At 46.9% G+C, this 14,664-nt stretch overlaps 2 protein-coding genes across 6 annotated transcripts in view; one reads left to right on the forward strand and one right to left on the reverse strand.

Annotated features, from left to right (window-relative positions):
* The window catches only part of LOC123029992 (three prime repair exonuclease 2-like), a 38,733-nt gene extending 24,437 nt beyond the window's left edge, over window positions 1–14,296 (forward strand). For 3 of the 5 annotated variants that reach the window (XR_006416010.1, XR_006416011.1, XR_006416013.1), the window contains 2 exons: window positions 3,720–3,861; window positions 11,117–11,516. The gene's annotated coding sequence lies outside the window, so the exon portion shown is untranslated. Of the gene's footprint in view, window positions 1–3,719; window positions 3,862–11,116; window positions 11,517–14,240 lie in introns of those variants that run through there. The other 2 variants (XR_006416012.1, XR_006416014.1) reach the window with 2 other exon arrangements.
* LOC123029959 (synaptophysin) overlaps window positions 1–14,381 on the reverse strand; it is a 19,264-nt gene extending 4,883 nt beyond the window's left edge. The window contains exons 1-5 of the mRNA XM_044443427.1: window positions 14,352–14,381; window positions 13,130–13,254; window positions 11,071–11,269; window positions 8,594–8,785; window positions 3,449–3,749 (exon numbers count right to left, since the gene is read on the reverse strand). Of these exons, the coding sequence (XP_044299362.1) occupies window positions 3,453–3,749; window positions 8,594–8,785; window positions 11,071–11,269; window positions 13,130–13,254; window positions 14,352–14,381 (843 nt within the window). The 3' untranslated portion in view covers window positions 3,449–3,452. The remainder of the gene's footprint in view (window positions 1–3,448; window positions 3,750–8,593; window positions 8,786–11,070; window positions 11,270–13,129; window positions 13,255–14,351) is intronic.
* Window positions 14,382–14,664: the final 283 nt, after the last annotated feature.

The raw sequence follows: 14,664 nt of genomic DNA on the forward strand, positions 1-14,664 counted from the left end.
TGGCCAGGGCAACTTCTTCTTCCTTCTCTTTCCTCCTCCTATATTCTTTATTTACTTATTTTATACTGTTAATTTTAATTTTATATTATTGTATCTCAGTGTATTTTTTGTATTTTTGTATTTATTGGTAATTTATTATGTTCTATTGTATTTCAATGTATCTTATTGTGTTGTAAGCCGCCCCGAGGCTTCGGCAAGGGGCGGCATAGAAATGTAATAATAATAATCATCATCATAATCATAATCATAATCATAATAGGCCATGCTGGCTGGGAATGATGGACATTTCAGTCCAAAACATCTGGAGGGCACCAGACTGAGGAAGGCTGATCCACACAGCTGACAAGCATCAAGCCAACTGTGTAGTGGAGCTATGATGTATAACTGGGTGACAGCAGTAGGTCCCACATAATCAGAGGGACCAATTTCAATCAGTGCGGACAGCTCTTTATCATTGGACTAAGGACTCAAGAGTTGGGGCTGATTGGCTTGTCCATGTGTTACTGTAACCAGGAATGAAAATAACTTTATAAATAAATGGTTCTTTCTTCTGCAAATAACACCTATGGGTTAAGTACTCTTTTGCAAGTTCTTAAACAACAAATGCATTGTGCAGTACCCCTCTCTTCCTTGCAAAATGTCCCTAGCATTCATCAACATTGATTTGCCCAGTGTCAGCTTTTTACACTGAGCTTTTTGTCAGGAAAAATGCAGAGGGAATAGCTCTCCAGAGACTTCTGTGTCTTAGTAACTTCAATATGCTCAAACTAATGTTAGCTCCATAATATATTAAAATATATTATTTTCCATGCTAACCACCTGGTCCCAATCTGGCATTGTGCCAGGAAGCAAATCTGTAAGGTCAGACACAATAGGAATTGTGCTGGGCAGTGTGACAGGTTGTGCTGTTGCACCACTGTTGCACATTTTTGAACTGGGCTTGCAAATTTGAATCAATTCTGCTGTACCACAACAACCAGCACCTCTAAAAGCAGCAGCATGCAAAGTTGTTATGGAACAAAAGACTAGAGGGTGTGCGGCAGGAGGAGGGACAGAGGCAGAATTAGAAAAGGAGGCAGGTAGTTCTCCAGCAAACATTTTTAACACAACTGGTATCTGAATGTACTGGGATGAGTTGTTAATCTGGTGTGCCACTCTGCCTCTTCAGGCCAGGAGTGCATGACTTGTGCTCCACCAAGGCAACCCCTACTGCCGATGCTCTCTCCTTTCTCCCCCAGAGGTCATCTCCTGCTTTTCCTGCCACTGCTGCCAGGGAGGAAATGGCAGTCTCCCTCGGGACTGCTGCAATGTGTCTGTGTGCCTGCATGTGCACTCAGCTGGTCTCCGGCCCTACGAGTAAGCAGGAGGCCCTCGGGGATGAAAAGGCTGTACCTGCTGCTTTAGGAGGAAGTTGAAGCCATTCCTCAGAGTCAGAAAAAGCACGAGCCTGGCCCTCCCTGGGCTCACCTGTCCTCCTGACTACTGTGCACATGCACAAACTCTTCTCCACATCAAAACCTCCTTGAGTGCACAAAGGAATAGCACACGGGGGAAAGGGCTTGGGTGCAGCCCCAGACCCTCCACACGCAGAGCATGTAAGGCGGGAGTGGGCGGCATGAGGGCGGTGTGCACCCTCTGAGTTGGCCAGTGCAGCCCGGCTCAGGGCCATGGCTTCTCCGTTCCTCAGCTCCCCTGCATTCCGCCATGAAGGGCATCCCGGCATTCCCTTTTCCAAGACTGCGGGAAAACAGGCGAGGGTGAAAATCCTCAAGTGCTCTGTTTCCTTGTGGAAATGGAGTGCTAGTAAAGAAGCTCTGTGCAACGAGAGTCAGCCCATGAGCCTTCCTTTTGCCAGGTCAACCGTTGCCCCCTTCTCACCATGGAAGTCTTCAGCTAGAGGATTTGTGTGCTCGTGTGCCCTGCTCCTAGAATGGTTCATGAGGTCCAACACAAGAATTCTGGATGCTTTCAGGATTAAATATTCTAAAATTAGCCCACTAACAAACTGTAGGTGATTGTTGGGTTAACTCAGAGGTTTTTAACCCCCAATGAGTTCCTTGGATTAGATGTCTCGAGGTGTCCTGGGGTTGCTTCATGGTATGGAAACGGCATGTGCAGCTGTGGATCATTAACTGCAAAATGCAGGGGCCCTATTCACTATTCCATCCATGGCGATGGAGCAGACAGATTCAGTACTGTGGTGGCAGCTATATAAGCAAGAGCCTGGCTGCCCAACACCTTGTTGTGAGTGGCTGTAAAGGGATTTCCAACCAGCATGTGCCCAAGCTGGAACTGTGGCTACATCCGCACTCTGCTGCTCCTACATGTTTCTATAGAAGTGGAAGAAGAAATGCAGCCACAGATGGGCACACAAATGAAAACCACTTGCTGCTGCAGAGTGTACAAAAGCTTAAAAACTTAAGCACAACACCACACCTCCCAGAACAGCCACAGAGGGTCACACAGGGTTGTCATGCTGTTGTGAACCCTCTAGAGAACTTTGGCTACTGGGGGTATAAAATAAGAATTATACCATACATACTTTTATTGATAAAATACAACTATATATATAGTTGTGTGTGTGTATAACTATAATAATCTTTTAATTGTTTTTGCATAGCTTAAGTGTAATAACTTCTCAGTGAGCCCTGACAGTGAGAATTTGCTGGCCAGGATGCAGACAATTCTCCATGATTTGTTCTTCATTCCTCCCCTGCCCCATTCACAGCAAAACCACTAAGCTAGTTTAAGTTTGCAGTATTGGTGCAACAGTAGCGGCAACCCAACCCAGCCTCTTTTCCCGCTCTCCCCATATCACGAGCATCGCAATCAAACCAGCCCTGTTGGTGGGACCAAAAACTCTTCAAGTTTAGTATGATGACTCTACTTTTTCTCTTATGGATGCAGTCGGATGGTTTTTCTTATTTTTTATTTCTCTGTAGCTTTTACCAGCTACATTAAGTATTGTCAGCATATTTACTTGACCATAATATTCTGACCCTGTTCAGTTAGCATTGGCTTATCTGTTTGCGTATGTGCAAGGCTTTGTGCATGCCCTAATTCTGCAAAGGCATAGAAACAGTGAAGCAGGATGGTGTCACATGAAGACAGCTGAGCTTCCTAAGCTAGAAACCTGCCCTGCTAATTGGAGAGATTCCTGCTGAAATCTCAAAAACTAGTGAGGGAGGAACAACAATTAAGGAAGATTCCTAGTGAGAAGAGGTCACACTTCAATGCGCTGCATGATTCTTTGCCCCCTCTGAAGACCCAAACCACCATCAGCTATACAAAAAGAGATAAACTAAGCAGATATGCCCAAATTGCACGATATGCCCAAGGGTTGCATGGTTCAGCACCCCTTGCACAGAATTCCGCATTCCCCTGCCTGCATGTGTGAGAAGAGCCCCCCTCCTGCCCCCAGCCCGGCTGGCTGGATCTTGGCACTCACCCGCCTACATCTGGTTTGCGAAGGAAGTGGGCCCACCTTGGACGTAGCCCCCTTGCTGGCCGTAGTCTCCCTGCTGTCCATAGCCCTGCTGGCTGTAATCGGGCTGGTAGCCGCCCTGCTGCCCGTATGTGTCCTGCTGTCCATAGCCTGGGGCCTGGTTGTAGGTATCGCCATAGGTGTCAGGCGCTGGGGGCTTCTCTTGGGCAGGCGGGTACTTCATGAAGGGTGCACTCCAGCCTGTCTCTTTGAACACGAACCACATGTTTCCCAGCCAGAGCACCAAGTTCAGGAAGCCAAAGACCTGGGGACCAAATGAAGACATGATGGAGAAAGAGCCCATGAATGCAGAGGGTGGCACCCTTTCCCCTTCCAGAGCAGTGCGATCTCATGGGTAGAAAATGGGAGACTATAAAGTAAGCATGATATGCAGTGAGCAACATCTACAGTCCTTTCCCAGTGGAGGTTTGGATGGTGGCGACAAGGAAGAGGGCCTTTATGGTGGTGGTCCCCATTAATAGAATGCTTTCCCAAACAAAGTCGGCCTGGTGCTAATACTGTCATCTTTTCAGCACCAGGTGGAGACTTTCCTCCATTCCTGGGCATCAACTGATTTGCTTATTATTGCTGCTGATGTTGCAGTTGTTTTATGGGTGGTCTTTTGTTTATAACTGTTTGAACTGTTTGCATGTTGTGCTTGCCTTTTGAGTCTGTTGTTGAGAGAGGTACCTAAGAGCTGCAACAACATGATGTTAGTGCTGCCTTCCCTATGCCATGTTGGCATTTGCGAGGGGGTGCCTGAAACCTGTGATTGCTCTCGGGTTGTTCTTGTGCTCAGCCAAAGTGCAGTTAGCCAAAAAGTGGCAGTGCCCGCCTCTCTGACTTGTTCACACCAAACCCGAGCAGAGTTGCAAATATGCAAGCTAGAGAACAAACATTTATCTTTGAAGTGGGACTTGTGGCTCTCCTCCGTTTGTGGCCCTTTGAAAAGGGGAGGCTCCTCTTCCAGCTTGCCATCTGCAGTCCTAGATGCTGCTGACTCAAGAATTTGTCAGAAGTCCCAAGCAAACCTTGCCCTATAAAGCAGGCATTTCCCAAGAAAACATTGCTCCTGATGAAATGGGCAATGTTTGTGGGTTGAGAGCATTTGTTAGCTCTGGCTCTTGGAGTGAGTTATCAAGGACTTGACAAGTAAGCACAATAGAATCCAATTAAAATTAAAGGAGCAGCCATTTAAAATGAACATGTGTCAGAATGATCCACCTATAGGATTGTATCCAGATTGGCCATTCCAGGAACAGAAGGGCTTTGTCTGTCCACAGAAGGAACTGGGATGTTCTGCTTCTCTGGAAAGTCCCTTCAGAGCAACTTTCAGGAACCACGGAGAGGCCTAAAAATGGAAAAGGAGGCCTAAAAATGAGGCCTCCTCCTCTCCCCCCCCTCCCCCTATCACAAGAGGAACTATGCAAAGCACAACTCTGGATCCAACTCACTGACTGGGTTCAAAGAACATAACTTACACTGAAGAGTCAAGTATTGGTTGATTGAGGGCTGTTGCCGAAACATGGGTTGTTTTGACTGAACCCAGCTAACCATGGTGAATAACACACACACTTCACAACCCAACAATAAACTCCCATCATGGGTTGTTTGTGGTTCACAAGCCATGGCTACTTAGCACATCTGGGTTCTGCCAACATGCTAGCCCCTGTTTCAGCAGCAACATACATTCAACCCTTTATCCTGGGTGACTGTGTTGTCTGAACTCAGTCAGTCTCTGTTAAGACACTGCACAGAGCATTGCTGAGCATGGTGTTCCCCTTTAAGAAGAGGAATTCTCAACAACCAAACCAACCATATGACTCCACCACCAAGGATGTAATGCCAACTGCAGCGGTTGTCCCTGCTCATCCCAGGACTGGCCTGACCTTAGACTGAGTAAGGCAGGCACCTCAGGGAGCAGGTAAGGCAGCAGTTACCTGGCCATTCAGTTCCGTTAGAGGCAGCCTGCTGTCCTCAGGTGAAGTGGAAGATGCCAACCCAGCACCAGTGTGGAAACATGATTCCTGCTGGAATGGAGTGGGGAGGCACCTGGCCTTTCTCTCCAGGCAGTAAATGGCTTGGGTGCGCTCACCCTCTGCAAGGGGACTTGCAGGGACACTCATGTGCCATCTGCCATATGATTCCCCACTCTGAGCTTAGCTGCAATTCTCAAAGTATCAGGGCAACAAGTTTCCTAGCAATAATACATTGTTCTCTGTTGTAATGAAATAGCGGCTTCTTTTTTAATGGGCAATGAAGATCCTTTGACTTTTGCAAAAGTCCTGCTCCTGGTGGAGACAGAATGTTCATCAGTACCTAGATATGGTTGTTTACAGGCTCTTTAGATGATGTATCAACGCTCCAGCTTCACTTCTGTGTCTAAGAGCACTTTTGACAAGCTGTTTGTAGAGCAGGAAAAGTGCTGTGTTAGTTAAAGCTAAAGAATATGCTTTTTTAATTTACATGTTTGCGCTATTCTGCTATACCACAGCGCCACCTCGAGGTTATACAACAGACAAGCAAGAAAGTAGTGCTTTTATCTCAGTTCTGTGAGAAAATCAGAAGGCAATGCAGTAGATTAGCAGCCATGTGCAGAAAAGCTCAAAACTGGTATCAGTGGCCCCTTGATATGAATTGACACAGCTGTCCAAATTCTGAACCCTGCATTGTGGGTGTGGCTATGGAGACTGTCATGATGAGCACCCACTTGCCAACAATTGCCACTACCTTACTGTGCCCATAGAATCACAGAATAGTAAAGTTGTAAGGGGCCATGAAGGCCAAAGGGTCCAACCCCCTGCTATTGCAGGACACCGATTTACACCATCCTACTTCCAAACCCTGGATCATTTTTGTTGCCCTCCTCTGGACCCTTTCTAATTTACCTGCATCTTTCTTAAACCTTGGTGCCTAGAACTGGACACAGTATTCCAGATGAGGTCTGACTAGTACACTGAGAGCAATGAGCAAATGATCGATCAAGGACATTTGTCCTCTGTCCCGATCCTTTGATCGATAATGCCCAGGGTGCCAGACCACCAGTCTGGAGGACAACTTTGCTTTTAAGTTGGCCAGCACAGCTGCTGACATGGGGTAAGAGGTAGCCCTTGGTCAAGCAGTATGTGCTTGGCTGGCATATCCTGACAGCTGCTGCTAAGGACATGAAACCCTCCTCCCCAGCTGCCCCCAGCAGCCACCACTTCCCCTCCACCCCTGTCTTATCCATTTCCCTGGCTGCGCTGGCCAATGGAAAGGCAACCTGGCAATCCTACAGGTGCTTCCACTGGGAAATACTGTGCTTGAGGAGACATGAACTGGGAAAGCTCTTGAATGTGGTGGTGAATCCGCCCAGAATGGCTGATTCCCATGCAAAGAAGAAGCCATTGCTCCTAGTCCTTCCCCGCCATCTCCAAGCAATGCCATCTCAGAGCTCATCCTAACACAGGGCATTCTTCTGGAAATGAGGGTAGATCACGGCAGCTATCTTAGGAAACCTCAAACTACTCTGAAGGCTAAACTTGAGCACTGGGAAAGCTCTTTCATCTTGAGAGCTGAAAAGGCCTTTTCTTCATGGAGAATCATTCCTTTTAGAATATTTTCCAGGGGCAGCATCCCAGTCAGCTGTGGGAGCCCAAAGTACCCGGGCTTAGGGAAATAAGACCTTTAAGAAGTTTCTTCTTGCACCAATGGAGGATTTTTAAAATCTTAAGTACCACATGTGGGGGCATTTGGGATGCCATTTTGTGGGTCCTGCTGCAGGGGAGAGAAAGGCTAACCCTGCAAGCAAACAAACACTCACACAGGACATTGAGGCTTTTAAAAAGTCTCCACTGGTACCACTGGGGAACAGGGCAGGGGCTGAAAGGGAAGGCTGTGGGTCCAGATGAGGAGGCCCTGGTGACTCACTCTGCTATAATTCCTTAAGCAATATCGCCATCAAATATCCCCATCAAATCGGCTGGACTTACATACAAGTAAATATTCAATAGGGTTAGAGTGTGTGACAATGTGGTGCCTTAATATGGTTGCTTTACATGCAGAATTGGAAAAATACTCAAGTCAATCCAAACAGTTAGACTATCTGACCAAAGTGGTTTCAGCAAAGCCAAGGAATCCAGCCAAGAAGTCAGAGGGAAAGATGCTAAACTTGGAACTTCTGGATCCTCAGATACTGGCAAGCATGTTGAGGAGGGCATCAAGTCCCACAGGACATGGCTATGGGTCAGACCCACGAACGGTGTCCCAGAATAGGTGCAATAACAAGCAGATTTAATTAAAACTGGCAGAAAGTGGGACCGAGTTTTTGTGTATCCATAAACAGTGTTTTCTGTGAAAACACCTATTGAGGAAGCAGGACATCAACAAGCACTCACTGCAGGCATAGATATGGAAGCCGGGACACATACCTTCCCTTCTAGAGTAACAGACACGCACGTGTGAAAGCAACGGGGTGAGGAAGGACACAGTGCAAACGCTCACAAAACACTGCATGCTAGCATCCGTGCATGCATGCTCCAACACATTCACAATTAATAGAAACAAAGATGGCTTTTAAAATATGTGTATACATAGGGAAATAGATATAAGGACTTCAACATGAGAATTTGAAAATGTGCCACTTGTAGATGGACAAGCTTATGTTGTGGTCGATTCCCTTGCATAGTCACACAACTACCAGGCAGCCCCCCAACCTAATAACTGAACTCTCTGTGCCACTGACACAAAGTTGCTGCAACTTATCAAAATGGGCTCTGCTGAATATTCAGTTCAAGCTCTGCAGTATGAAGCAGAATTAATGCTGCAGATCTGTGCGTATTTACTTGCGAGTAAAGCCTGTTGAATGCAGTGCACCTTAATTCTCAGTACATGAACCATTTACAGGCCCAAGAAATTCAAATGTAGAAATAAACATGCCAAAAATACAAAGAGTAGATCATGGTGGGGTAAAAGCACACGTGCACCGTGAACAACCATGCAGGGACAGTGGCAGTTGCACGATGCTCGAAAGCACACACCACAAAGTGCATGTATGAAGTGCACGTATACAGACACCCAGCTACACGCATGGTTTGGCAACGTCCTTTTCTGGCAGGTCGGAGGACTAACCACAGAGGTGTTGAGGCCAGAGGTGACTGGCTCCCGTACTTCCTCACATTTGACTCCTTTTGTCTCACACACTTCCATGTTTTTGAACACATTGTCAGGGTCAGTGGCCTCCTTGACATCAGACAGTCCCTTGGCCCAAGCACAGGAGCTCACCAACCACATGAAGGTGAAAACAGCCGTGATAACAAAATCCTGCAACAGGACAAAAGAAAAGCAATTACAGTTGTGGGTGTTCAAAGCTTGAAGGAGAAACCACTGGCTGGCTGGAGTGGATTGTTGCAATCTGCCAGTGCTTGGACTTGAGATCCAACAAGAACATCTCCAAGAGGAGAAGCAGGACCCCACAGTGTACCCCAGCACAGACCGGGAGTCTGGGGAGTCTGGGGAGTCAGCATTCCCTGAGGGAGAACCAGCCTCACCACCCCAGTGACACTCAGCCCAAGAAAGCTGCCATAGGAAGCAATCCAAGAAAGGAAGGATGGAAGGAAGCTGCTGTTGGGACCTGAACCCCAGACAGACTCAAAACCTCCAGCAAGAATAGCATGCCCATGCCAAACTCAGAACCAGAGGAGTGCCTGGTTAGCGAACCAAGGTTCCTAGAGCAAGGGGTAAGTTCTCTGGGAGCTTCAGATCAGGGTCTTGAGACCCCAACTGTAACAGCTCCCTGTTGAAGGGCCTCACACAGTTTGGACTATGTGGAGTCTGTTGGATATGTCCCTTGCTCATCCAGGCCTCCTGGTTAAGCCCCTTTCTAAAATTCCTGCTGGACAGCTCTCTGGCTGGTCCAGGCTTGTATTGAGTGTCTGCTTGTGCTGACACACAGCACAAGTTGAAGTGTGGTTTGAATGTGGGCTATTGTTGAATCATGGGTTGTTGTGTTGTGTGAATGCAGCTGAGATCACAAACCATGGTAAATAATCAACAGTTCCCATCTGAACCACAAGCCATGGGTTCTTTTCATGGATTGGATTGGTCATACTTAAAAGTTGTAGTCTGATAGCATGACTGGATTCACACAATGTGACAACCCATCATTCGACAACAACCCATCATTCAGTGATGACCTATACTGAGCCCATATTCAGCCCAATTTCCTCTTTGCACCCACAAAAAGATACCACTAGCAGAATGGACCTTCAGCATCATCACCCTCTGCAATCTCCAATCCTTGGAGCAGATTTGGAAGGTGAGAGAGGGGGGTTGCAGGGGAGAAGACAGGGCACCGATCTCCAGCTCCACCAGTGGTATCCGTTCCACTGGCACAATGGGCAAGTGGAATTCTGTCCAAAAACCTGCCATACTTCTCCAGGTTGGCAGCCCAGCCATGAAGATGCTGGAGGTCACTGGAGGTCAGTGAATGCATCCTTGCAATCTCACCTTGGCCATGAGCTCATTGGCAAGCCACCCAGGCTGGCTGCAAAAATTTATCCAAGCCCCGATAAACCCCCATTTCTCACCAGTGGCTGTATTCTGCCTGATGCCAAGGCAGTACATCAAATTTTTAAAAAAGAATGGAGCATGACTCCATCTATCTTCCTGGAATCCTACGATGACTTCACCTAGCCAGGTGTCCCCATATGTATTGAACTGCAGTTTTCAGACTCTCCCGGCCAGTGAGAGGATGCTGGGAGCTGTAGTCCAACAGAATTGGAGGGCATCAGGTTGGGGCAGGCTGCTGCAGAAAGTCTGCCTCATGCCCACCTGCCAAAAGACCCCTCATTCCCAGCATTTGTTGCCTTGAGTAACACCCAAGACCAGTCCCAAATGCCTGAATGCACGAGGAAGAAGATCCAAAGAAAATCCAATTCTTCCCTACACCACTCACTAACAATATAATATCCAGAACATGTCATTGTTCATCCATGGTGCGTGATGTTTGACATGGGCAATGGCCACCTGCCAAAGGGTAGCGCTGGCCCTAGAAAAAGATCTTCAATGTGCCTCCACTTACCCTCCATTGCTGCTACAGCCCCCCTAGCCTGGTACCCTCCAGCCCTTTTGGATTTTGGCTCCCATCAGCCCTAGCTAGCATGGCCAAGGATTAGGGTCAGGAATGGTGGGAACTGCAGTCTAAGACATCTAGAGAGCACCTGGCTGGGGAACGCCTCCGTGGAGGAAAATCAGAAAAGGATGGACACAATGCTAGCTGGTCATTTGGAAGTGTTAGGATTTCAGGGCTTAAACAGCCCTTGGCAATCCTATCATTATCACTGTTACAAATCATTACATTTATATCCCACCTTTTTTCCTTTAGCAAGGAAACACAGGGTAGCTTGCCTGATCCTCTTCCTCTCTGCTTTATCATCGCAACAGGCTTGTGAGGCGGGTTAGGCTAAGAAACAGGGACGGGCCCAAAACTACCCCGGGAGCTTCATGACCAAGGGGGGCCTGGCACCCAGATCTCCTGGGTCCAGCGCCCGCACCGCCACCCTGCTCTAGCGGCTACATCTCATGCAAATGTCACACCAGGCACTCACAATCATGGGGCCCTTGTTGTTCTCCCTGTATTTGTCCTGCATGAAGATATAAACGACGATGGCAGCAAGGGAGTAGAGGAAGGCGAAGACGGCGATGGTGACGAAGAATTCAGCAGAGGAGGAGCAGTCTCCAATCAAGAAAATCTTCCGGCGCTCAGACCCTTTACAAAGTGGGGCTTCAAAATATACCTGGTGGAGCCTGAGAAGGGGGAGAAGAGAGTGGGAGAAGGAAGAACAAGTGGTTGTTTGTATTCTTTTAATTCTACACCAACATAGTCCAAATGCTATGCTAAGAAACATGAAGTATTGCAATTTTTATATTTCTTGTTAATGAGAAGCAGGACTGAGGATTAGAAAATTTGATCAGTTGAGAGAGAATCTTTTCACTTTGCATTAGAAATTGGGGTCATGCAGTGGAACTGATGAACAATGCATTGAAGATAGACCAAAGGAAAATACAACTTCATCCACATGGGCAGCGAAGTATATATCTCATTTATGTAGTACCCACTGCCACATGACACAGCTGTTGATGTCTCTAAGAAAGGGGAACAGACATTTTCACAGAGGAATGTAGGCCATATTATCAAAAGGCTATGAACAATTATGGTATAGTGGAGCCTCCACATTCAGAAGCAGTGTACCCCTCAATGCCATGGATTAGTCACGCAGGAGGCTGCCTTTTACTGTGTCAGCCCTTAATCTATCTAGGCTAGTATCACTGACATTGACTGGCAGCCACGGCTCGCCACATTTCCAGTGGGTTTCCCCAGCCCTCCCTGGAGATGCCAAGCCTCCTGTATGCAAAGCACTGAGCCACTGGGAACAAGGCCATCGCCTTCACACCCCAGTTATGCGCTTTCTGACTTGACCACTTGTGGAAGGAGGATGCTGGCCCAGCTGGGCCTTTGATCTGCTGCAGCATATATCATACAACATATGATAGTTTGTTATAAACACTGAGCAACTGTGCAGGTGATCTGCTTCTCCGGCCTGACTTGTGCCAAGGTGCTGCAGCAGGAGCCAAAGTCCTGGCTGCTGCCTGGCTGGGGTTCTTCTCCCAAAACTTCCATGGATGGCTCAAGTGTTGCACGTGGCATGTAAGACATAACTGGAGAGGAACAGGAACTAGAATCCTGCCTTTTCTTTTAAAACAGAAAGCTAATTCTCAGGAAGTTCATCCTGCAGTGCCCTGCCGCTCTTCCGCACCACAGGCGCTTGGGACCTCAGTGCACGCACAGACAGCCCTGCTTTGCATTCTCAATGGATCCACCCATGGCAAGGCTGCGCTTTGCATCTCTGGTGATCCCAGGGAGACCGGCATAGGCAGTGCTTCTCTGATAAGGCAGTTTTAATGGATCACCAAGCAGGAGGGCGGCAAGCCAGCTAAGTGCATTTTTACTGATGAATCATTCAGATTTTAACCAGCCAAGTAATCTACTGCATCGATTTGGATAGCAGTGGGAACCATATTATCTGAAGAAGCACGTTTTATTATGTGCCAGGCCTGTGCCAGGTGTCCCCTCAGAAGCAGCATCCCCTTCTACAGGAAAGAAAAGGGAGAATGGCTGTTTCTATGCATGCTATTTGTGGCAAGCAGTGGGGATAACAACAAGAGCAACAACCCACCTCCTGTTAAGACTCTTGCATTCTTCAAGGCCACCTTTTGGAATGCAACTTGTCCCACACTTTGCCCTGAGTAATTCCCCCTGCCCATCCATGTGTGCCTCATTGTAACTGTCACAATGGAAAGCTGCATGGGTAAACCACGGGAATTGCTACCCTAAGCTGAAACGATGGCCCCCAACTTGGATGGCTTTAAAGGAAGAGTGGACAAATTTGTAGAAGGGAAGGCAGCCGGTGGCAACTAGTTGTGATGACTCTATGCTCCTTCCAGTACCAGAGGCAGTGGGCCTGCATACACCAGTTGCTGGGAAACATGGGAAACTCATGCCCTCCTTGTGGGATCCGGTGGGCAGCCAGCTGGCCATGATATGAGCAGGATGCTGTGCTAGATAGTCTGGTCCAGCATTCTTCTTACATTCTTGGCCCAACTCACCGGAAGGGATATGAGAACTGCACTTCTATATTGAGATCGCTTTCATTTTTGTTGGGGCAGTCGACACTTAGGCTGAATTCTCCAGAGTAGCTGCCACATGTTGCAAATGCAAAGATGGAAAAGAACTAGAGGATAAAATGAAAGCAAGAGGGAGGGGAGACAGAGAGAGAGAGAATGAATCTGAGTGTTCAGGGCAACACAGACCACAAATCTTTTAAAATGCATTTTATTCTGTTTATCTCTTGCTTTTCTATCAAACAACTGAAAATACCAATTGTTTAAAATCTCAATTGAACAGTACTTTTCAGTTTTGTACTTATAGGACTCTGCTCTGAATATGCAAGAAATTACATGGCTATGAAGTTTCAGTTGATACTATGGTTTACCACTGTTTAAGATCATCACACACCTGACACACATGGAAATATCATCTGCAGGAGAGAGATTAGCAGCATGTGAGATAGGAGGGAAGTGGCAGGTGGGAAGCCTAGAAACGCCCTCGCTGTCAGTCACACAGAAACCCACCAGTTTCAGAAGTGATTATATCAATGGCACAGAAGCAAGGATTTTTTAAAAATGCACAGCAAGCAAACACAAGTGAAACACTAGAGGCATGGCATGAAATCACACAGATTTCAAACATATTGGGTGGTCACATGTAAAAAAATGTATGCTTTTGAAATGAAGTGTCAAAAGGAATTAAAGATGTAGCCAAAGGTAAGCTCCCTTTAATTTTATGTAATTCTATGGCAGGGAGCTGTTGATGCTATACAATGGAAGCAAGATTCTAAATTTGTACCTAATATGCTACTTGCAGCACATCAGTTGTAGTTTCCAGTTGCTGGAAGCAACAAGGATTTCAAACAAGTAAGGAATGGCTTGGAAAAATGTGGCATAGAGAGTTCACACATAAATGTACATATTAGAAACACACATAGAATGGCTTAAGATTTGAGGTTCAGTGCAGTGACACGAACAGTGTTCAGCCCATACTATGGCAAAAATTGTTGCTGGAAATTATCTATTACATTATTGGAACTAAGCTTGAGGAAAGTGTTGGACAAAAGTTTCTGAAAAAAGTTTACTTTTCTTGAACATTCTCCTTTTATAGGTATACAGTATTAATTCTGTAAGGGGTATCCTTTGTTTAAAAAGAACATAGATTTATTTCATGCATGATCCTTTTATTACTCATCTAATGCCAATTGAATAAGGTGCTTACAATAGTCAGGCCAGCATGGTCAATGGGCATGATGGTTCGGATGATGGCAGGTGATGACCCAGCATCAGTACTTGGGTGGTATTGCTATTCTCATTACATGTCATTTATAAAGTCTGCCTCTTTTTCTCTTGTGAGGAGCCCATGGCAGCTTGCCAAGCTCCATTTTATCCACCCAACAACAACCCTGTGAGGTAGACTGGTCTGAGAGTAAGTGACTGGCCCAAGGTCACCCAGTGGGCATCATAGCCAAGTGGGGATGAGGGCCCCGAACTCCTTGGTCCCCAGTCCGGCACTTCCACCACCCCACCACACC

This window comes from Varanus komodoensis, unplaced genomic scaffold (genome assembly GCF_004798865.1).
Source record: "Varanus komodoensis strain SLA01 unplaced genomic scaffold, ASM479886v1 scaffold42, whole genome shotgun sequence".
In the NCBI taxonomy this organism is placed as follows: Eukaryota; Metazoa; Chordata; class Lepidosauria; order Squamata; family Varanidae; genus Varanus; species Varanus komodoensis.